At 44.3% G+C, this 22,293-nt stretch overlaps 2 protein-coding genes across 2 annotated transcripts in view; one reads left to right on the forward strand and one right to left on the reverse strand.

Annotated features, from left to right (window-relative positions):
* cops3 (COP9 signalosome subunit 3) overlaps positions 1-1,493 on the reverse strand; it is a 42,926-nt gene extending 41,433 nt beyond the window's left edge. Inside the window, exon 1 of the mRNA XM_072559912.1 lies at positions 1,354-1,493. The gene's annotated coding sequence lies outside the window, so the exon portion shown is untranslated. The remainder of the gene's footprint in view (positions 1-1,353) is intronic.
* On the forward strand, positions 1,360-19,837 carry LOC140464614 (5'(3')-deoxyribonucleotidase, mitochondrial-like). The gene is made up of 5 exons (XM_072559914.1): positions 1,360-1,626; positions 16,328-16,428; positions 16,515-16,575; positions 17,659-17,773; positions 19,103-19,837. Exons 1-5 carry the CDS (start codon positions 1,360-1,362, stop codon positions 19,237-19,239), a joined length of 681 nt encoding a protein of 226 aa, XP_072416015.1. The 3' UTR covers positions 19,240-19,837.
* The last annotated feature ends 2,456 nt before the right edge of the window (positions 19,838-22,293 follow it).

The raw sequence follows: 22,293 nt of genomic DNA on the forward strand, positions 1-22,293 counted from the left end.
AGGCCCAGATTTATTTAAGATATCTGGTTGGCATAGACAATTTGGACGGAAGGGTATGTTTAGTTGCTGTACATCTCTAAAGCTTTATGACTTCCTATAAAAATCATAACACACCAGTACCACTAATGATGACCATCCAAATACCAGGCTGTAGTAAAACCCGATCTGGTTTCCTAATTTCCTTCTTATCAAAGGGTCAGTTAGGCTTGAAATGTCAGCTCATGGTGGCACAGTGGTTAGTAATGTTGCCTCACAGTGCCAGAGACCTGGGTTCAATTCCCACCTCAGGCGACTGACTGTGTGGAGTTTCTCCACACATTCTCCCTGTGTCTGCATGGGTTTCCTCCAGGTGCTCTGGTTTCCTCCCACAATCCAAAAAATGTGTAGGTCAGGTGACTTGGCCATGCTAAATTGCCCATAGTGTTAGGTGCATGGGTAAATGTAGGGGAATAGGTCTGGGTGGGTTGCGCTTCAGCGGGTAGGTGTGGACTTGTTGGGCCGAAGGGCCTGTTTCCACACTGTAAGTAATCTAATCTAATCTAATCTTTTTTCTCTCCTTTACAGGTGCTGCCAGACCTGCTGAGATTTTCCAGCATTTTATCTTTTAGTTTCTGATTCCAGCATCCGCAGTAATTTGTTTTTACCCTTATCATCAACATCTGTGAATTTTTTTGAAGAATGTAGAGTGTCATAATTTTTTAAAAATTCAAAGCGACCTTTTTATTGACGTTTACGAGTTGTCGCTCTGTAGTGTGGCAGTCTGAAAGCTTTTTTTTATTTGAAGTGTAAATATTTTTCCTACAACATTTCGATGAAAAGGCAGGTTCTAAATTGCTGCTTTGCCTTGATGATTTTGTTTGTGACATCGCTCTTGGAAACTTTTCCTTGGGGAAAACTACAAACATCGTCCCTCCAGACAATTTGCAGACATTGCCTCGATTGGACAAGAACCCTGCAAATTCTGGTGCCTTTATAGCTTTAAGAGGAGAGGGCGTAATTTCCGGAGATTAAACGAGTGGTCATTTACAGTTGTTTCATATGAGAGGGGTCTTGTCGGTTTTGTAAGCGCCGGAAGGTGTGACTTCCATCATTGCAGAATACTGAAGTATTTTGACCTCTCGGTAGAGCACTCAAATGCAAATCCAGTGTGTTCCGTCACTGTGCAAGTAAACACTTTATAATTAGAACGCCGATGTAAATTATCTGTAAACCATGGGAATGCAGGAATATACCGACGGCTACCTCCATTGAATGCATATGACTCAGTGATAGTGTGTTTTCTCTTTCCTATGAATGCAAAAACAAAATTGATTTCCGCTTTGGGAGGATTGCTTTTCATTTTGCCCACTGTACCTGAGCATGATCTTCCTGGCTCGACTGGCAAATCTCCGGAGATCGGGGAACAAAGTGCTCGGCGCAGTGATCAAGTCTGTTTGTGCAGGGCATCACAGTGCTGGAGCCAGGCTGCGGGTGCTGGTAGACATGGACGGGGTGTTGGCCGATTTCGAAGGTGGATTCTTGAAGAAGTTCAGGGACACGTATCCCGAAGATCCCTACATCGAGCTTCAAGATCGCAGAGGTTTCTGGGTTTCGACACAGTATGGAGAACTGCAGCCTGATCTCTGTGTAAGTGGAAAGGCGATTGCTGCAGCGGTTTGATATTAGCTTTGCACATGTAACATTGCAGTAATAGTGTCACTCCCACGTCTCGCTGCCACGCTTTACAGCTGCAATATACACTATCTCTTGTAAGAAAATGTATAACAAACGTTAGTAATTGGCAGATTAAAATAAAAACAATGAATGCCAGAAATGTGATGTAATAAAAAAAAGGCTGGACACACTCAGCAGGTCATCCATCAATGGAAAGAGAAATACACATGCTTTAGATTTCTGACTTTTCATCAATCATGACCCCACAGCCAGTTTATGACATTGGGAGGCCCTACGCTATGTCAAGTTTAAGAGGACCCTTTGCATGCATTTCCAACTAAGGGGCAACTTTTTCACGCAGAGGGTGGTACATGTATAGAATGAGCTGCCAGAGGCAGTGCTGGAGGCTCGTACAATTGCAACATTTAAGAGGCATTTGGATGGGTATATGAATAGGAAGGGGTTTGGAGGGATATGGGCCGGGTGCTGGCAGGTGGGACTAGATTGGGTTGGACCGAAGGGCCTGTTTCCATGCTGTATATCTCTATGACAATGAAAATAGAAATGATAAAGCTTTATATTTGTATAGGTTAAAGCACAGCAAAAAAAACTAATTAACTGAAACATACCTTGTTAGATGTCTACTTGCAATGTGAAAAACTTTCAAACAAAAGATTTTGGATTTTTTAATCTGGAGAGATTATAATGCCAAAATGGCCCCCATGCATTCAAGGCCTAAGATATCACCTGGCTGCAAAACACAACAGAAAGTACATTAGCCATTGATGCCACCACATTTAACAAGCAGTGAATTAAAAATAGCTATTAGAGAGAATTAGTTCTGAGTTTAACCTGACAGTCACCATGCCCCAAATAAGCAGCCAAGTTGTGAAAGTGAGTCCTTCATGGTGACTTCAACTGGTACTGGAATTGAGACTGTGCAGTTGGCATTACTCTGCATTGCAAAACAGCCATTCTGCCAACTGACTCACCAACCTAGACACAGTGTGCTACTGAGGGACTGGGGAGGCTCAGTCAAAAGCAAAACAGACATGGGATCAGCCCTCCCTAGCAGGATCAGGGACAAAGGCCAATACCAGGATTGGGAACAGGCATAGGCTTGCACCAGGAATGAAAGGGAGGGGAGGCCTGCACTGAGAAAGGTGGAGGAACAAAGCTGGTACTTTTAGATTCTTTTCCTGAGGTTTCACACACGAAATGCAATTCATACACACCAACATCTGCAAACAGTTAAAATTTATTACAGCTAGGTGACCCCCTTTGACACTCTTCGTAGGCGTGCAAAGTTGAGTGAAAAGAAAGCCAGAACAAAGGAAACACACCCACTTCATACAGGTCAGTTGGGAATGCTCACAGGTACTCCGGTCACTCCCACCCACCCACCCCCATAACCGCACGTTACCCCAGGTACAGTGGTAGGATGAGGTCATCCTCAGAGATAATGTAAATACCCTAATCCTGGGGAATCGTTATGCAAACGATTTCCTGACTGTGTGATTCCCCAAGACAATGCAGGGGTGATATATCCTAGCTCTGGGGCAGCCCTACAAATGAGTTCTGGCTCCACTACCCTGAACAATGTAGGTGTGACATACTTCAGTATCGGGGCATGATCACGCAAACAAATTTGATTGGTGGATGGCGATGAAAGCATTTCTGAATGGAAGGGACTGGATGAGAGTTTAATTTGATACTTACATTAAAATAGTAGTAAATGGCTGCCCAAATGAAGTGTGGATCACAATGAATAGTCATCCACATTCCTGCAGGCTGTCTGTGAGACAGAATGTCACCCCACCCACTTCCAGAATGTTCAGCTTCTTGGAGGAAGACAGTACAGTTTAATCCTTTAACATTACATTAATGTCCAGAGAGAGTGCAATTTAATCTTTTAACATTACATTCCACCCATTTTTCATTTCATGATAAGTCCCCTAGATAGCGGCTGAGAAGGACCTTAGCAGCTTATTCATAAAGATCCCACAACCAGTGTTTAAGCAAATCATTGAGATGCAACATGCAATGAGTAGGACAGCAAAAATTACTAGCACGTGAAGTTAATAGGATCTCCAGGATCCCCCGAACAGCCACCTGAGCCTGTCTTCTACATCCCAAGGGGCCTGTCTGAAATCATCTAATTGGTGCTAAATGGACTGAATCGCGTGTATTGTGTGATTCATCTGTAATGTGGGTAATGCATTTATTTCCCACAATTGACCAGACCCCTCCTTGTTGGACCAATAAGTAGTCAACAGCATATCTGGTCTGTTGTGCATACACAGAACATAGAATAATACAGCACAGAACAGGCCCTTCGGCCCACGATGTTGTGCCGAACACTTGTCCTAGCTTAAGCACCTATACAATTGCCGCTTAAAGGTCACCAATGATTCTGACTCTGCCACTCCCAGAGGCAGCGCATTCCATGCCCCCACCACTCTCTGGGTAAAGAACCTACCCCTGACATCCCCCCTATACCTTCCACCCTTCACCTTAAATTTATGTCCCCTTGTAACACTCTGTTGTATCCAGGGAAAAAGTCTCTGATTGTCTACTCTATCTATTCCCCTGATCATCTTATAAACCTCTATCAAGTCACCCCTCATCCTTCGCCATTCCAATGAGAAAAGGCCTAGCACTCTCAACCTATCTTCGTATGACCTATTCTCCATTCCAGGCAACATCCTGGTAAATCTCCTCTGCAACCTCTCCAAAGCTTCCACATCTTTCCTAAAATGAGCCGACCAAAACTGCATATAGTACTCCAAATGTGGCCTTACCAAAGTCCTATACAGCTGCAACATCACCTCACAACTCTTGAATTCAATCCCTCTACTCATGAATGCTAATACACCATAGGCCTTCTTACAAGCTCTATCCATCTGAGTGGCAACTTTCAAAGATCTATGAACGTAGACCCCAAGATCCCTCTGCTCCTCCACCTTACTAAGAACCCTACCATTAACCCTGTATTCTACATTCTTATTTGTCCTTCCAAAATGGACAACCTCACACTTGACAGGGTTGAACTCCATCTGCCACTCCTCAGCCCAGCTCTGCATCATATCTAAGTCCCTTTGCAGCCGACAACAGCCCTCCTCACTGTCCACAACTCCACCAATCTTTGTATCATTTGCAAATTTACTGACCCACCCTTCGACTCCCTCTTCCAAGTCATTAATAAAAATTACAAACAGCAGAGGACCCAGAACTGATCCCTGCGGAACTCCACATGTAACTGGGCTCCAGGCTGAATATTTACCATCTACCACCACTCTCTGGCTTCGACCGGTTAGCCAGTTCTCTCTCAACCTGGCCAAACTTCCCACTATCCCATGCCTCCTGACTTTCCGCATAAGCCTACCATGGGGAACCTTATCAAATGCCTTACTAAAATCCATGTACACTACATCCACTGCTCTACCGTCATCCACATGCTTGGCCACCTCCTCAAAGAATTCAATAAGACTTGTAAGGCAAGACCTACCCCTCACAAATCTGTCCTGGCTGTCCCTAATCAAGCAGTGTCTTTCCAGATACTCATAAATCCTACCCCTCAGTCCCCTTTCCATTACTTTGCCTACCACCGAAGTAAGACTAGCTGGCCTGTAATTCCTGGGGTTATCCCTATTCCCTTTTTTGAACAGGGGCACAACATTCGCCACTCTCCAGTCCCCTGGCACCATCCCCATTGACAGTGAAGACGAAAAGATCATTGCCAACGATTCTGCAATTTCTTCTCTTGCTTCCCACATAATCCTAGGATATATCCTGTCAGGCCCGGGGGACTTGTCTATCCTCATGTTTTTCAAAATGCCCAACACATCTTCCTTCCTAACAAGTATCTCCTCTAGCTTACCAGTCCGTTTCATACTCTCCTCTTCAACAATACGGTCCCTCTCATTTGTAAGTACTGAAGAAAAGTACTCATTCAAGACCTCTCCTATCTCTTCCGACTCAATACACAGTCTCCCACTACTGTCCTTGATCGGACCTACCCTCATTCTCGTCATTCTCATGTTTCTCACATACGCATAAAAGGCCTTGGGGCTATCCTTGATCCTACCTGCCAAAGATTTTTCATGCCCTCTCTTAGCTCTCCTAATCCCTTTCTTCAGCTCCCTCCTGGCTATCCTGTATCCCTCCAACGCTCTGTCTGAACCTTGTTTCCTCAACCTTATGTAAGCCTCCTTCTTCCTCCTTACAAGACATTCAACCTCCCTCGTCAACCAAGGTTCCCTCACCCGATCATCTCTTTCCTGCCTGACAGGTACATACATGTCAAGGACACGTCATATCTGTTCCTCGAAAAAGTTCCACATTTCAACGACATCCTTCCCTGACAGCCTGTGCTCCCAATTTATGCTCCTCAGATCCTGTCTTGCAGCATCGTATTTACCCTTCCCCCAATTGTAAAACCTGCCCTGTTGCTCGCACCTATCTCTCACCATAACCAAGGTGAAATTCATAGAATTGTGGTCACCATCACCAAAATGCTCACCCACTAACAAGCCCATCACTTGTCCCGGTTCGTTACCAAATACCAAATCCAATATGGCCTCCCCTCTGGTCGAACAATCTACATACTGAGTTAGAAAAGCTTCCTGGACACATTGCACAAACACCGCCCCGTCCAATTTACTTGATCTAAAGAGCTTCCAATCAATATTTGGGAAGTTGAAATCGTCCATGACTACTACCATGTGGCTTCTGCACCTTTCCAAAATCTGTTTCCCAATCTGTTTCTTAAATCTCTGCTGCTATTGGGGGGCCTATAGTAAACACCCAACAAGGTGACTGCTCCTTTCCTATTTCTGACTTCAGCCCATACTACCTCCAAAGGCAGATCCCCCCAAATTGTCTTTCTGCAGCCATTATACCATTTCTAATTAGCAACGCCACCCCCCCCCTCCTTTTTTACCACCCCTCCTAATCTTACTGAAACATCTGTAACCAGGAACCTCCAACACCCATTCCTGTCCCCCTTCTATCCACGTTTCCGTGATGGCCACAACATCGTAGTCCCAAGTACTGATCCATGCCTTAAGTTCACCCACCTTATTTCTGATACTCCTTGCGTTGAAGTATACACACTTGAGCCCATCTCTGTGTCCGCAAGTATTCCCTGTCAGTGCTACCTTCTCCACAGCCTCCCTACATTCTTGGACATCCTGACAAACAGCTAACCTACTTGCTGGACTACAAGTCCGTATCCCATCCCCCTGCCAAATAAGTTTAAACCCCCCCCCCACCACCACCGAAGAGTGCTAGCAAACCTACCTCCCAGGATATTGGTGCCCTTCTGGTTCAGGTGCAACCCGTCCTGCTTGTACAGGTCCCACCTTCCCCAGAATGCAGTCCAATTGTCCAAATACCTGAAGCCCTCCCTCCTACACCATCCTTGCAGCCACGTGTTCAACTGCACTCTCTCCCTATTCCTTGCCTGACTGTCACGTGGCACTGGCAACAACCCAGAGATGACGACTCTGTCCGTCCTAGCTTTTAGCTTCCAGCCTAGCTCCCTGAGCTCCTGAATGACCTCCCCACCCCTCTTCCTACCTGTGTCGTTGGTGCCAATGTGCACCACGACTTCTGGCTGCACACCCTCCCCTTTAAGGATTCTGAAGACACGGTCCGAGACGTGTCAGACCCTGGCAGCCAGGAGGCAACAAACCATCCGAGAGTCTCGCCCATGTCCACAAAACCGCCTGTCTGTCCCTCTAACTATAGAGTCTCCTATAACTAGCGCTCTCCTCCTCTCCCCCTTTCCCTTCTGGGCCTCAGAGCTGGACCTCGTGCCAGAGACCCGGTCACTGCAGCTTACCCCTGCTAGGCCGTCCCTTCGTTCTGCCAATTTGCAACTAACTGCATTTAGTCCCCTTACGGTACTATTTCCGAGAATGGTCAAACTACTAATGAGGTAATTTCTGTTCTTTGGCATGATCATCCCTGCCGATCCTCCAAGGGACAGCACCTCCAGGAACCCATAGCCCAGGGAGGATCCCAGAGTTACTGGGCCCCTCCAATCTGCACTCAATCTTCCACTAATCGCTCGGGCTACTGTCCTGAGTTGGATGGAGTCTTCTGTGGACACGGCTCAGTTAGTGGTCCTGCTGTCTTACAGTGAATAGGATGGGAGAATCGGGGTTGACGTTGTGCTGGTCCCATTGAGAAGGAACACAAACCCTCTTTTGGTCCAGTAGCACTTAATTGCTTTGTGGCTGTCAGCCGCGAACTGTATGTACCGCCAGCTCCTGCCCTGGCTGGAGTTTCCCCAGATCCAATCACCAGATAATCAGAAAAAGGGTAAGGTCAAAGGCCAAGCTGACATGGGTCCCATTGCAATGCCCACACATTAACTGCCATCCTGCAGTAATATTTAAGCACCTTTGCTCATCACAGGTGCAGGCGAATATTCCATGGCTGACCTGGCAATGCCGCGGGTACATTGTTTCTGGGCACAAGAGACATTCATCGGGATCAAGGCATAGGCACAACCCCACTCCCGTCCAGAGAAGCAAAACAGATAGCTTGTGGGGTCGTGGGAAGCAGTACCTTCTCTTCCCTGGGGTCCCGTGTAGTTAGGAGCCTGAGCCTTATCTGAATTTATCAGCTCTACACAGTGACCCGTAGCCATCCTTCTCAGCCTCCTTTTCTGGCCTACACAGGGGGCATCTGAGGTATCGACCTGTGTATAGGTTTTGGGGGGGGGCTCACCTGGGAATGGCAACAAATAACGCATCTACTGACTGGGAGAGTGGGTAACATACAGTCCAATTACCATGCAAAAGCATATGAATCTTATAAAACAAATTGTCCTCCAGGCTGAATACCGTGACGGCAGCTATGGTGCTGTAGACTGCGAGTACAGTTGTCAGGCTGCTTGAGGCGACCATTGTTTACAGTCACTTAAATGGACCCATGGATCCTGAAATGGATCTTTGGACTTTGACTGCCATCGACAATGATAGGAGCATCTGGTACAGTCCTCTCCACTTGTGTCTGAACTTGGGGTAGTCCCAGTTTTTGGTCAGCACAAGCTATCCTGTCCGCAGGCTGGGAAGTTCATTTGGGTCGTCGAGTCCTGGTTCACTGCTTGTGGTGGTGATCCAAAGGTGTTCCTGACCTGTGAGTGAAGGAACTGTAGATACGAGGTTAGCTGCCAAAAGTATGCCTGCATTTCCTCTCCCATAATATTTAAGTCTATGTGAGTGGGTGAGTTTGTGTCTGCATCCCAAAGTTCCTACTGGGTCAGCCGTAGATTATCTCAGCTGCCAACAGCCCAGTGGTCCAGTGTGGGGTAATCCTCATGTGATACGGGGCCAAAGGCAAGACCTTCAACTCATTCAGGCCTGTTTCACATGTCAGCTTAGCCAATTTGGTTTTAAAGGTCCCGTTTGCCCTCTCCACTATGCCTGATGCCTGGAGGTGGTCGGTGCATTGGAATTGCTGCTGGACATGCAGCACTTCACACATCTCTGCGTTAACTTTCCGAACCCCAGTGGGGTCATTCTGAACTAAGCTGTCGGGGCCCCCCAAACCTCGGTATGATCTCTGTTAGGAGTGATTTTACCACCGTTGAGGCCGTGTTATTAGTAATGGGAAAGTCTCAATCCATCTATTAAATACATCAATAATAACAAAGCAATACATATAACAATATACATGCAGTAGTTCAGTAAAATCAAGCTGAATACATTCAAATGGACCTGCTGGCATTTTTCCTGTTACACACAGCACCCCCTTGACCTGCATTATTTTGCTGACATATCAAACATGATCTGGCGCGCTTTTGAACTACCTTGGCCAGTCGGGGGTACCACCAGGTCCGCAACATCATACTACTCATTCCCCCCTTGCCAAGGTGTGTATCAGTATGAAGGCAGTCAATGATCATTGGTAACATGGTATCAGGTATACATACTTGACCAACTGGAATGATCCAGAGGCCTCTTGACACAGAGTGCAAGCACCCATATGTCTTCCATATCTGCTTTTCTGAATCGGGGCATCCCTCTGTAAATGCTGCATTGTGACAATGTCGAATGCCTTTTGTGTTTGCGGCAGGTTTTTAGTTGGGTGCCTGCCGGTTATGAGTGGACACAATTGAATTGCAAGCTCTCGCCGCATCTTTGGCGGCTTGGTCAGCTCTGGCATTGCCATTGGCTGACGTCTGTATTGTCCATGACATGGTTAGCACATTTGATAATGGCTAATCGCTTGGGGAGGAGATTGGCCTTTAGACATACAGTATTGTGCATAGGGGTACCTGAAGAGGTCAGGAATCCTTGCGGAGCAGGGTATAGCAGTCAACATGAGGGGGGGAGGGACAGGGCACTAGCTGGAATTTGCCCGTCCTCATCCTGCTCATCAGTGTCATCAGTTTGGAACAACATCAGCAGACATGTCCAGAAGTGCCTCCATTTTGAGCTCGGCCAATAGCTGCATTTCGCACTTTAATCCTGGTTTGTTAGTCTGCCTATTGCCTCTTAGCTTTCCCTGGTTACTCTCATTTAGATCATAGTCCTCGCACTGACTCTTCAACACTATCAAGGCTTAGGGTTTCCCCTGTTATCACATCATCTAATCCCTCTCTGGCGCACGCTGTTCTCCCAGCTGCTCTGCTTAGATTTGTTTTTCAATTCCAGTCGCTTTTTGCCACGTGGTTATTAAAGTTTTCCACTGAGTGCCCACATTGTGCTTCCAGATTGCCTCTTCGGCCTTTAAATATTTCCCTATGTCCCACGTCCCTCCTCGTGGGCAGGTTTCATTGCCCAATTTCTTTTTTAAACATCCTGAGAGACGCCTGAACCATTCCCCGTTCTGGGGATCATCCCAGCTTAATCGATACAAAGGGGTTCCAGACAATGACTTATCTAACATTTGACCCATGTTCGTATGATATTTTTATAATTTCTCTTTCTCTAGTACAGGGAGAACTGTCCATTTGGATACAAAACTGGCTTAAAGGTAGAAGACAGAGGGTGGTGGAGGAGGGTTGCTTTTCAGACTGGAGGCCTGTGACCAGTGGTTGGTGCTGGGTCCACTACTTTTCATCATTTATATAAATGATTTGGATGTGAGCATAAGAGGTACAGTTAGTAAGTTCGCAGATGACACCAAAATTGGAGGTGTAGTGGAAGTGAAGAGGGTTACCTCAGATTACAATGGGATCTTGATCAGATGGGAAAATGGGCTGAGAAGTGACAGATGGCGTTTAATTTAGATAAATGTGAGGTGCTGCATTTTGGGAAAGCAAATCTTAGCAGGACGTATTCACTTAATGGTAAGGTCCTAGGGAGTGTTGCTGAACAAAGAGACCTTGGAGTGCAAGCTCGTGGCTCCTTGAAAGTAGAGTCACAGTTAGATAGGATAGTGAAGAAGGCGTTTGTTATGCTTTCCTTTATTGGTCAGAGTATTGAGTACAAAAGTTGGGGGGTCACGTTGCGGCTGTACAGGACATTGGTTAGGCCATTGTTGGGATATTGTGTGCAATTCTGGTCTCCTTCCAGTTGAAAGGATGTTGTGAAACTTGAAAGGGTTCAGAAAAGATTTACAAGGATGTTGCCAAGGTTGGATGATTTGAGCTATAGGGAGATGCTGAATAGGCTGGCGCTGTTTTTCCTGGAGCATCGGAGGCTGAGGGGTGACCTTATAGAGGTTTGTAAAATTATGAGGGGCATGGATAGGATAAATAGACAAAGTCTTTTGCCTGGGGTGGGGGAGTCCATGACTAGCGGGCATAGGTTTAAGGTGAGAGGAGACAGATATAAAAGAGACCTAACTTTTTCATGCAGAGGGTGGTATGTGTATGGAATGAGCTGCCAGAGGAAGTGGTGGAGGCTAGTACAATTGCAACAGTTAAAAGCATCTGGATGGGAATATGAAGAGGAAGGGTTTGGAGGGATATGGGCCAGGTGCTGGCAGGTGGGAATAGGTTGGGTTGGGATATCTTTTCGGCATGGACAAGCTGGACCAATAGGTCTGTTTCTATGCTGTACATCTCTATGACTCTATAACTGACTTCTGTATATCTGTACTGGTAGTCTCCCCACCCACTTCAGGGTCCTGACCTTCACTTGGGGGATTTCCCCTCTTAACAACCGGTGTAAGGCAGGGTGCTGAGACAGACATAGTGACTAAACATTACCTGGTGTACTGTATCCCGAGGCTACAAAATTGGGGTTAGGGGATTCTAGGCTCTGAATCCCAGGTAGGCAGTGGCGTCCAACCTCCCTGCTTCGTACGAGACTATAATCTCCTAGCTTCAGAGGACCCTAACCTCTCAGCTTCCTGCAAAGTGACTCGTTAGTGTGCAAGCGTACAAGTTACCTCAAAGATTCCATCACCCGAGTCCCAGGAGATGAGCGGTCGACTGAGTGTTAAGTTTATAGAGAGAGATCAAGGTGGATCATCCGTGTCATGCAAGCAACACTCAGACAGTCACTTATTCAGTTCACTCGGAAGCTCCGTGTATGTTGGAATCCCACTGCTGCCACCATATGTTAGGTTCTTTTCCCGAGGTTTCACACACGGGATGCAATTCACGCACACCAACTTCTGCAAACAGTTAAAGTTTATTAAAGCCTGTCCAAGCTAGGTGACCTTCTTTGACCCTCTTCACAGGTGTGCAAAGTCGAGTGAAAAGAAGGCCCGAACAAAGGTAGCATATCCTTTATGTTAAAGGTACAGGTCAGTTGGTAATGTTCTCAGATACTCAGGTCACGCCCCCCCCCCCCCCCCCGCCCCCACATAACCACATGTTACAATCTTCCTCAGAGATAATGAAAATGTAAATGCCTGAACCCTGGGGAATCGTTATGCAAATGATTTCCTGACTCTGTGATTCCCCAAGACACTGTAGGAGTAATATGTTTCGGGGCGGCCCTGCTGCAAACAAATTTGATTGGCTGGCGGATGGCTATGAAAGCATTTCTGAATGGAAGGGACTGAATGAGAGTTTAATTTGATTATAGCAGTAGAATAGTAGTAAATGGCTGTCCAAGTGAAGTATGGATTACAATGGTTAGTCATCCACATTCCTGCATGCTGTCTGTGAGACAGAATGTAACCACCACCCACTTCCAGAATGTTCAGCTTCTTGGAGAAAAACAATACAGTTTAATCCTTTAACATTACATTAATATTCCAAGAGATAGTACAATTTAATCTTTTAACATTACAGTATCAAGAGGCAGTTTCCTCTTGATGGGAACTGGGGATGGGATGGCTGATAAATGCTGGCACTGGGAACCAGCTTCTCATTTTTTCAGTGATGAGCAGGATGACATGGAGTAAAATTAACTTATTTTTCATTTAAAAATCTGAAGAAAGAGCATGTCTAAATGCACATTTCAAGCAGTGTTATCTTTGAGACAAGCTGTTTCTCTCCATCACTAACCAGTCACATTGGCTTTCCCTTTGCAAGTATATCTACAGGTGGCACTTCTGCAAATCACAACCTTCTTAGTTTTCAATGTTGAAAACTCTCATCTTCACAGAGACAAGAGCAATTACTTAGATCAGCACCTATGAAATTGGAACAGCAATATGACCTGCATCAAATTTAAAACATTTTCTTTTGTGATTATTGGACAGCAAGGTCACTGATGATATCCACAATAATAATGTATGAAGCTTATCATTTTCTATGCTTGGAAGTGCTTTACTTCTATAGTGAGGTTAATGTCACCATCATCAGGATTGTCTTTCAACAGAAACTTCATACATCTCTTTTTTGAAGACATCTAAATCAACCAAAAACACAAAATTGTTTGTAACATTCTTGTACATGGTTACCCTTTCCTTCATGTCAGTTTGAAGTACATCCATCATAGAAATCAAGGATTTCACTTGAAACTTGTCTGTTGGAGGAGAAAGCATTTCATCAGTATTAACCACATCGCCATCATTGACTTCTCTTCTATTTCTTTTCCTTTCATTCACAGACTTGTAATTTACATCAAGCAGTTTTTCTTTTGTTCTAAAGTTCAATCCCATCAAAACAGTTCAGGTTTCTTCTGGAAGTGACTGACGTGTCAAGTGCTATACGTAGAAGCTTGGTGGGTTTATGGAGCTGATCGAACAAACAGTTCCAAAGTTTCTCCTGCAGAATTCCACCTTCTCTCCTTGTATTTTTTCAATGCTGTCAGTATAAAGATGAGTAAGACCATCAAGAATTGAACCAAAACTCTCAGCTAGGGCTGTAGTAGCCTTTTGTTTAGCACACAGTCTGTAGGCAGTCAGTCAATGTGACATTTTATAAATTCCTACTTTGGAAATTAAAAATCACACCACACCAGGTTATAGTGCAACAGGTTTATTTGGAAGCACTAGCTTTCGGAGCACTGCCACAACCACTTGATGAAGGAGCAGCGCTCTGAAAGCCAGTGCTTCCAAATAAATCTGTTGCACTATAACCTGGTGTTGTGTGATTTTTAATTTTGTACACCCAGTCCAACACTGGCATCTCCAAATCATACTGTGGAAATAGAACCAGTTTGATTCAAGTTTGGAATACAGACTCTAACCTCATACCTTTAATACATTGTTTGAGCGGCGATGTCACTTTTTTTTAATAATACCTTAAGTTATCTCAGGACTGTGACTTAAAAGAAGTTCTGGGATTTACATATTAATGAATCAAAACCTGAAACCCATTTTAAGTGACTAAATACTTAATAGCAAATTAGGTTTGTTCAATACATCGCATCAGTTGTATGACACTTTAATCTTTTACTACAATTCCTGTGTCCTACGATCCTGCCCCATTAACTACCTGAAGAAGGAGCAGCACTCTGAAAGCTTGCACTTCCAAATAAACCTGTTGGACTATAACCTGGTGTTGTGTGATTTTTAACTTTGTAGTAACTTTTGCATGTCTTCCCCACCTAGTTTCAGAGTAATGTTTTGGTACAGTGGAATCAGGACACAGAAATGAGGCGTGTATGTCCAGTGTTCTGTAAAGACAAGAAAGAATGTGTACATTTGTTGCACAACTGCAGAAAAATTTACTGCAACTAGGCAGCAATCAACTGTAGCCAACAAAGTTCTAGGATGTCTTGCAGAGGAGATATATGATATGCATCATCATCTGATTGCCCTCAGCACTTAGTGAAGTCAACCTTGCAGTCATGGCCTAGATAATTGTGCACCTTTTTGGCCGTAATTCCTCCACTATGCTTTTCTAATTCAAGGAAAGTTAAGAGAGTGTTCAATGGGGAAGCTATCATCAGATGACAGCCATCTTACAGTAACAGTTAGTTGGATCGATATGTGAAAGATCTGGTGTAGAGTTAACAAACAAACTTAAATATCCTGTTTTTCTCAAGTTATCCAAAATAAATTCTTACATTTTGAGCCGTTGCCTGGGTGATTTCCTCACATTTTGTTTTAGATGATTTTGAAAGCTTTCCAAATCCATTGTTTCAATAACGACTTATGTTGTTGGCAAGAAATGGGTCAAACTGAGCAGTGAGTTCTATGAAGCCAAGAAAGTTTCCATTATGTTTGAGCCAAACCTTTAATTGCCTCCCCTAAAGCCTAGTTCATATTCAGTTAATGTACACACAACTGCAATAGCGCTTTCAAGTTTGCCTAATAAATATTAAATGTGGCCTTCCTTCAGTGCTAGAGCTGTCTCTGTCAGAAATGTGGATATCCAAGCCGTGGTTCGGGGACTTGGACAAAGAATTTAACTGGCAATAGTCAGGTAGTATACTGTACTATGAGGGATGCAGGTTTTGTTTGCCCAGTGAATTCGTGATAATTCAGCAGCAAGAGTTGTAAGAAAATTTAACACAACCATTCCTATCTTCTAAAAGACCTCATGGGACTGAAGAAAGAAAGACTTATGTGAATCATATTTCTCACAATCATCTCTAAGCAAATGAAATAGCACACTGATTACAATTATGTAAAGAGATACAGCAGCTGTCTTGCATAAAGGAAGATCCCATGCACAGGAAGGTTAACACTGGTATTTGGTGATCATGGTTGAGAGAGCATTGTTAGCCAAGATACCAAGAAAATTCTCTGTCCTCTGACAGTTTCTTGGAATACTCAACATCTGTTTGAACACTTAATTAGAAACTAAGTTTCATAATTCATACAGCTCCAATGAATACAACACTCTCCCTATGCTAACTTTCAAGTCCAGATTACACGCTTATCTTTTGGAATGGGCCTTGAACCAATAACCTTCTGGTTCAGCACCAAAAAGATGACCAACTGTGTTAAGCAGATATCAGGCGCATCACATATTTATGATTTCTTGACATGCAAACTTTTTCTTGTTAACTTTTTGAAATACATTTGCATAATTCACCCTTCATCTAAATGGATATCGCCTTTGACACCTAGACAGTATCTGTAGGATTCAAGTATTCAGTTTATAACACATATTTTCAACAAGAAGTAGGAATCATATCAACACTGGATAGAAAATGGTCTATTTTTGCTTTAACTGTAGATCACTTCCAGTGCCACCTGATATTTTTGTCTTGCATCTAATTGTACTTTACAATCAATTAAGTCACTTAACTGCTAACATAAGAAAGAAAATTATTTGAGAACAACATATCTGTAAATGAAAACTATTTATTATACTTTCTTTTGAATATAACATTCATGCATTTCTTTAAAACAAATATAGGAGAAAGCAAAAAGTATATGGGAGTCAAAGAACTTTTTCATTGAACTTGAACCTATTCCTGGTGCAGTGGAGGCTGTGAAAGAGATGGTCAACGTGAAAGAGTGAGTCTGAACTGCAGAAGTATTCATATTCTTGTTTAACCTAACAAGTTTTCTGTACTAATATTATTTCTGCATCTTTTCCATAGCACTGACGTGTTCATTTGCACCAGTCCAATAAAGAAGTATAAATACTGCCCTTATGAAAAAGTAAGTTATGTTGTAATATTGACCAAAACAATGGCTGACATTTATTAAGATTTATAATGTTTCTTCCAAAATTTGAACTTTTATCTCGCATGAATAACCAGCTGCTATAGTGATCTCCAAAATGGAAAGTCATTATACGCAACCCCAAGTACACTGGATAAAACTATCTCGCCGTTTGAAGTAAATTACTATCCTTAATGACAATCCAAACTGTGACTAAAAACAAACTAATAATAACTCAGCAGATTTATGAACAATGGATTTGCAATTTTGCTACACTGGATGCAGATAAAATGTTTGCCATTGATAGCTATCTGAAAAAAAATGGCCTCATAATCCTTGGAAAGCAATCTAACTGGCGTACAGGAGCAAAGAGATTTGTAGGATGTAGATATTGCAAAGCGCTAAAAATAGCAATGTAAATTAACAAGATCACAAGGAAGCAATCAAAGCACTGAGGTTCGTATCCAATGGGATATAACTGAAAAAGAGAAATCATCTTGAAGTTATAACATGCTTGGACCACTGTACAGTTTTCATCTCTAACATAAAAAGGACATAGAGGCAGCAGAAGAGGTTCAAAAACATATTTGCTTTGTATTAAAGCAACAATTATGTAAAATAGGAAAGATTACAAATTGAGACTCTTCTCCAGAAAATTGAAGACTGAGGGGTGACCTGGGGTTAGGCTAAAGAAGACACAGGACCCAGGAGCCATCCATGTTAAGATAGTCACTAATAAATCCGTGAGGGAATTTAAATGGAATTACTTAGTCCAGATAGTGGTTAGACTGTGGAACTGTACACACAGAGCTTTTAAGGTGAATTGCATAGATGTATTTAAGGAGAAGCTAGACAAATATGTGAAGCGGAAGGAATAGAAGGATACATTATAGAGTCTTGATGAAGAAAGATGGGAAGAGGTTCATGTGAACATAAATGGTCTATTTCTGTGATGTACACACTGACAACTGCAAATAACAAAGAAGGTAATACTGCAAAAGAAAGGAAAATTAGCAACTCTGTTCATCTTTCTAATATTACTGTAACATTATTTGGACATCATTTTCACTCTGTTCACAGTATGCCTGGGTAGAGAAACACTTGGGTAAAGATTTCCTGGAGCTAATGGTACTAACTCGGGACAAAACACTGGTATCAGGCAATTTGCTGATCGATGACAAACCAGATATATCAGGTAAAATAAGTGATCAACGTGTTTTCAATTTAAGTGTTTGCTTAGATTAAAATGCCATTGAATGTCAAGCAAAAATAGACAAAAATATATGTATATTTTGAAATGGAAACCTTAAAGCAATTCCAACCAGTCCAAAGATTCAACAAATAAAAGCTACAGTTCACATTAGTGTCAATATTTGTTCCTGGTTCTCTAAATAAAAAAACAACATTAAAAGGGAATTCTGTATTTGTTACAATCAAAACGATATCTATAAGCATTTAACATTTGGATATATCATACTACAGGAGCTTTTATGATTCAGTGGTAGTGTTCCTATCTCTGAGGCCTGGGTTCAAGTCCCACCAGTTCCAGAGGTGTGTCATTACATCTCTGAGCAGGCTTATCAGTATATTTGTTGTTGCTGGTAGCACTGTGATTTAGCAGGTTAAAATACCCATACTGGAGATCTTGAGTTTAATTCTCAGAAGGGCTATTGTTACAAATTAGCAGCCATGATCACTTTACAAGGGGATTCTTATGGCCCTACCTCTGAACTATGAGGCCTGGGTTCAAGATTCACCTGCTCTATAGGTGTGTAATAACCTCGCAAAAAGTTGATTAGGAAACATGCTACATGGATGGTAGGAATATGTCTGAAATCACTTCAGAAGGAAGATAATATGAAGCACAACATATCTTTTACACAGGATTAACAGGTTTATTAGTTATTTCCAAATTACTTCTAAACTGAAGGGGAATAATGTGATATTGAACTATTCAAAACAGAAACAGTGAAAAATGGTTTAAATAAATGGACCAGAGCATTCACACTTCTTATGCAAATTGTCATGAAGGTTACTTGTGAGTAGAACCTGCTGTACACATAGGAAGGACTCAAACCCATGCTCATTGGTTGCCAGATAGTAATTCTCCCAGTTGGGGGTGAATAGGCGAGTGTGCAATAAGGAAAAATAAAAAAGAAGGTGGGGAGAAAGACTTCCACTAAATATCAATGATTGCTGGATGGTACATCTTTTTGGTAATTCCATCCAGTGGCCACCCAAGACACAACCAGTTCCGTTTTAGAGTGGATCTCTAAATTAGTGCACTTCTGCAATTGTAGAACTCCACACTTCTTCATTTATTAGTGGGCCGGGTTTTTTAATGCAGTGTGGAGGATCAAGCTCATGTACAAAAATGCCCCACTCCATTAGCCAATGAATTCTGACTCTGATTCTCAGAGGATCTTAGTCGTCCATTATGCAATTTTTTTGTATCATCTGATCTGTGTTCAAAGTAATTTCCAAAATAATGTCTCTCATTTACACTGCCAATTATATTTTGTAGGTGTGGAACCTTGTCCGAAATGGGAGCATGTACTTTTCTCAGCCTGTCACAATATGCATGTACAACTGAGACCCCCAAAAAGGCGATTGCATTCCTGGGATGATTGGAAACCACTACTTGACAGCAAACGACAATGATGACCTGAGTGGAGCCTGAAATGTCTCAGTGACATGGAACAATGAAACCTAATTGTTTGGTGCAGAACTAAAGGAATGGCGTTTGAAGTTAGTTAATAACTGCCGGTTATTTTGCGCATAAACAATTTATCACCTTGTGTCAGGGATTCTGTTTTCCTGTGTTTTCCATTGATTAGGTACTTTTCAATCAATTATATAGATGATACAGGTTTGGTTAGAATCCAATAACATGCTAGTAATTGCATCAATTTTCTATCACTTTTGAACATTGTGCAGCACATTGCAGTTATCAAAGTTGCCAAGATAAAGAATCAAACATAATCCCATTCTGAAGTAGGCTCAAAGGACCTAAAATGTTAGTCTGCATTCTGTCCACAAATGCTGCCAGACCTGCAAAGTTTCTCCCAACAATTTATGTTGTTGTTTCATAATATTCAGCTGTTCTGTGGTATTTAATATGTTGCAGGTTAGAATTTCAAAGAAGTCCAGAAATACTTGACAAAAGACACATTGTCAATTAACACACCCAGGAGAAAGTGAGGACTGCAGATGCTGGAGATCAGAGCTGAAAATGTGTTGCTGGAAAAGCGCAGCAGGTCAGGCAGCATCCAAGGAGCAGGAGAATCGACATTTCGGGCATGAGCCCTTCTTCAGGAATGAGGAAAGTGTGTCCAGCAGGCTAAGATAAAAGGTAGGGAGGAGGGACTTGGGGGAGGGGCGTTGGGAATGCGATAGGTGGAAGGAAGTCAAGGTGAGGGTGATAGGCCGGAGGGGGGGTGGGGGCGGAGAGGTCACGAAGAAGATTGCAGGTTAGGAAGGCGGTGCTGAGTTCGAGGGATTTGACTGAGACAAGGTGGGGGGAGGGGAAATGAGGAAACTGGAGAAATCTGAGTTTATCCCATGTGGTTGGAGGATTCCTAGGCGGAAGATGAGGCGCTCTTCCTCCAATGTGTTGCTATGGTCTGGCGATGGAGGAGTCCAAGGACCTGCATGTCCTTGGTGGAGTGGGAGGGGGAGTTGAAGTGTTGAGCCACGGGTTGGTTGAGTTGGTTGGTCCAGGTGTCCCAGAGGTGATCTCTGAAATGTTCCGCAAGTAGGCGGCCTGTCTCCCCAATATAGAGGAGGCCACTTCGGGTGCAGCGGATGCAGTAAATGATGTAATTGGAGGTGCAGGTGAATTTGTGGCGGATATGAAAGGATCCCTTGGGGCCTTGGAGGGAAGTAAGGGGGGGGGAGGTGTGGGTGCAAGTTTTGCATTTCTTGCGGTTGCAGGGGAAGGTGCTAGGAGTGGAGGTTGGGTTGGTGGGGGGTATGGACTTGACGAGGGAGTCACGGAGGGAGTGGTCTTTTCGGAACGCTGATAGGGGAGGGGAGGGAAATATAACCCTGGTGGTGGGGTGCGTTTGGAGGTGGCGGAAATGACGGCGGATGATCCGCGGAGGTTGGTGGGGTGGTAAGTGAGGACCAGTGGGGTTCTGTCCTGGTGGTGATTGGAGGGGCGGGGCTCAAGGGCGGAGGAGCGGGAAGTGAAGGAGATGCGGTGGAGGGCATCGCTGATCACGTCTGGGAGGATATTGCAGTCTTTGAAGAAGGAGGCCATCTGGGTTGTATGGTATTGGAACTGGTCCTCCTGGGAGCAGATGCGGTGGAGACAAAGGAATTGGGAATATGGGATGGCGTTTTTACAGGGGGCAGGGTGGGAGGAGGTCTAGGTAGCTGTGGGAGTCAGTCGGTTTATAGTAAATGTCCGTGTTGATTCGGTCGTCCGAGATAGAAATGGAAAGGTCTAGGAAGGGGAGGGAGGAGTCTGAGACGGTTCAGGTGAATTTGAGGTCGGGGTGGAAGGTGTTGGTAAAGTGGATGAACTGTTCAACCTCCTCGTGTGAGCACGAGGCAGCGCCGATACATCATGGACATCCAGTCCCCATACACCTCCATCCCCCATCACGAAGGACTCAAAGCCCTCCGCTTCTTCCTTTCCCGCCGTACCAACCAGGACCCTTCCACTGACACCCTCCTTCGACTGACTGAACTGGTCCTCACCCTGAACAACTTCTCTTTCCAATCCTCCCACTTCCTCCAAACCAAAGGGTAGCCATGGGCACCCGCATGGGCCCCAGCTATGCCTGCCTCTTTGTAGGATATGTGGAACAGTCCATCTTCTGCAGCTACACTGGCACCAACCCCCACCTTTTCCTCCGCTACATCGATGACTGTATCGGCGCTGCCTCGTGCTCCCACAAGGAGGTTGAACAGTTCATCCACTTTACCAACACCTTCCACTCCGACCTCAAATTTACCTGGACCGTCTCAGACTCCTCCCTCCCCTTCCTAGACCTTTCCATTTCTATCTCGGGCGACCGAATCAATACGGACATTTACTATAAACCGACTGACTCCCACAGCTACCTAGACTACACCTCCTCCCACTCTGCCCCCTGTAAAAATGCCATCCCATATTCCCAATTCCTTCGTCTCCGCCGCATCTGCTCCCAGGAGGACCAGTTCCAATACCGTACAACCCAGATGGCCTCCTTCTTCAAAGACTGCAATTTCCCCCCAGACGTGATCGATGATGCCCTCCACCGCATCTCCTCCACTTCCCGCTCCTCCGCCCTTGAGCCCCACTCCTCCAATCGCCACTAGGACAGAACCCATTGGTCCTCACCTACCACCCCACCAACCTCCGCGTATCATCCGCCATCATTTCCACCACCTCCAAACGGACCCCACCACCAGGGATATATTTCCCTCCCCTCCCCTATCAGCGTTCCGAAAAGACCACTCCCTCTGTGACTCCCTCGTCAGGTCCACACACCCCACCAACCCAACCTCCACTCCTAGCACCTTCCCCTGCAACCGCAAGAAATGCAAAACTTGCGCCCACACCTCCCCCCTTACTTCCCTCCAAGGCCCCAAGGGATCCTTCCATATCCGCCACAAATTCACCTGCACCTCCAATTACATCATTTACTGCATCCGCTGCACCCGATGTGGCCTCCTCTATATTGGGGAGACAGGCTGCCTACTTGCGGAACGTTTCAGAGAACACCT

This window comes from Chiloscyllium punctatum, chromosome 40 (genome assembly GCF_047496795.1).
Source record: "Chiloscyllium punctatum isolate Juve2018m chromosome 40, sChiPun1.3, whole genome shotgun sequence".
Lineage (NCBI taxonomy): Eukaryota > Metazoa > Chordata > Chondrichthyes > Orectolobiformes > Hemiscylliidae > Chiloscyllium > Chiloscyllium punctatum.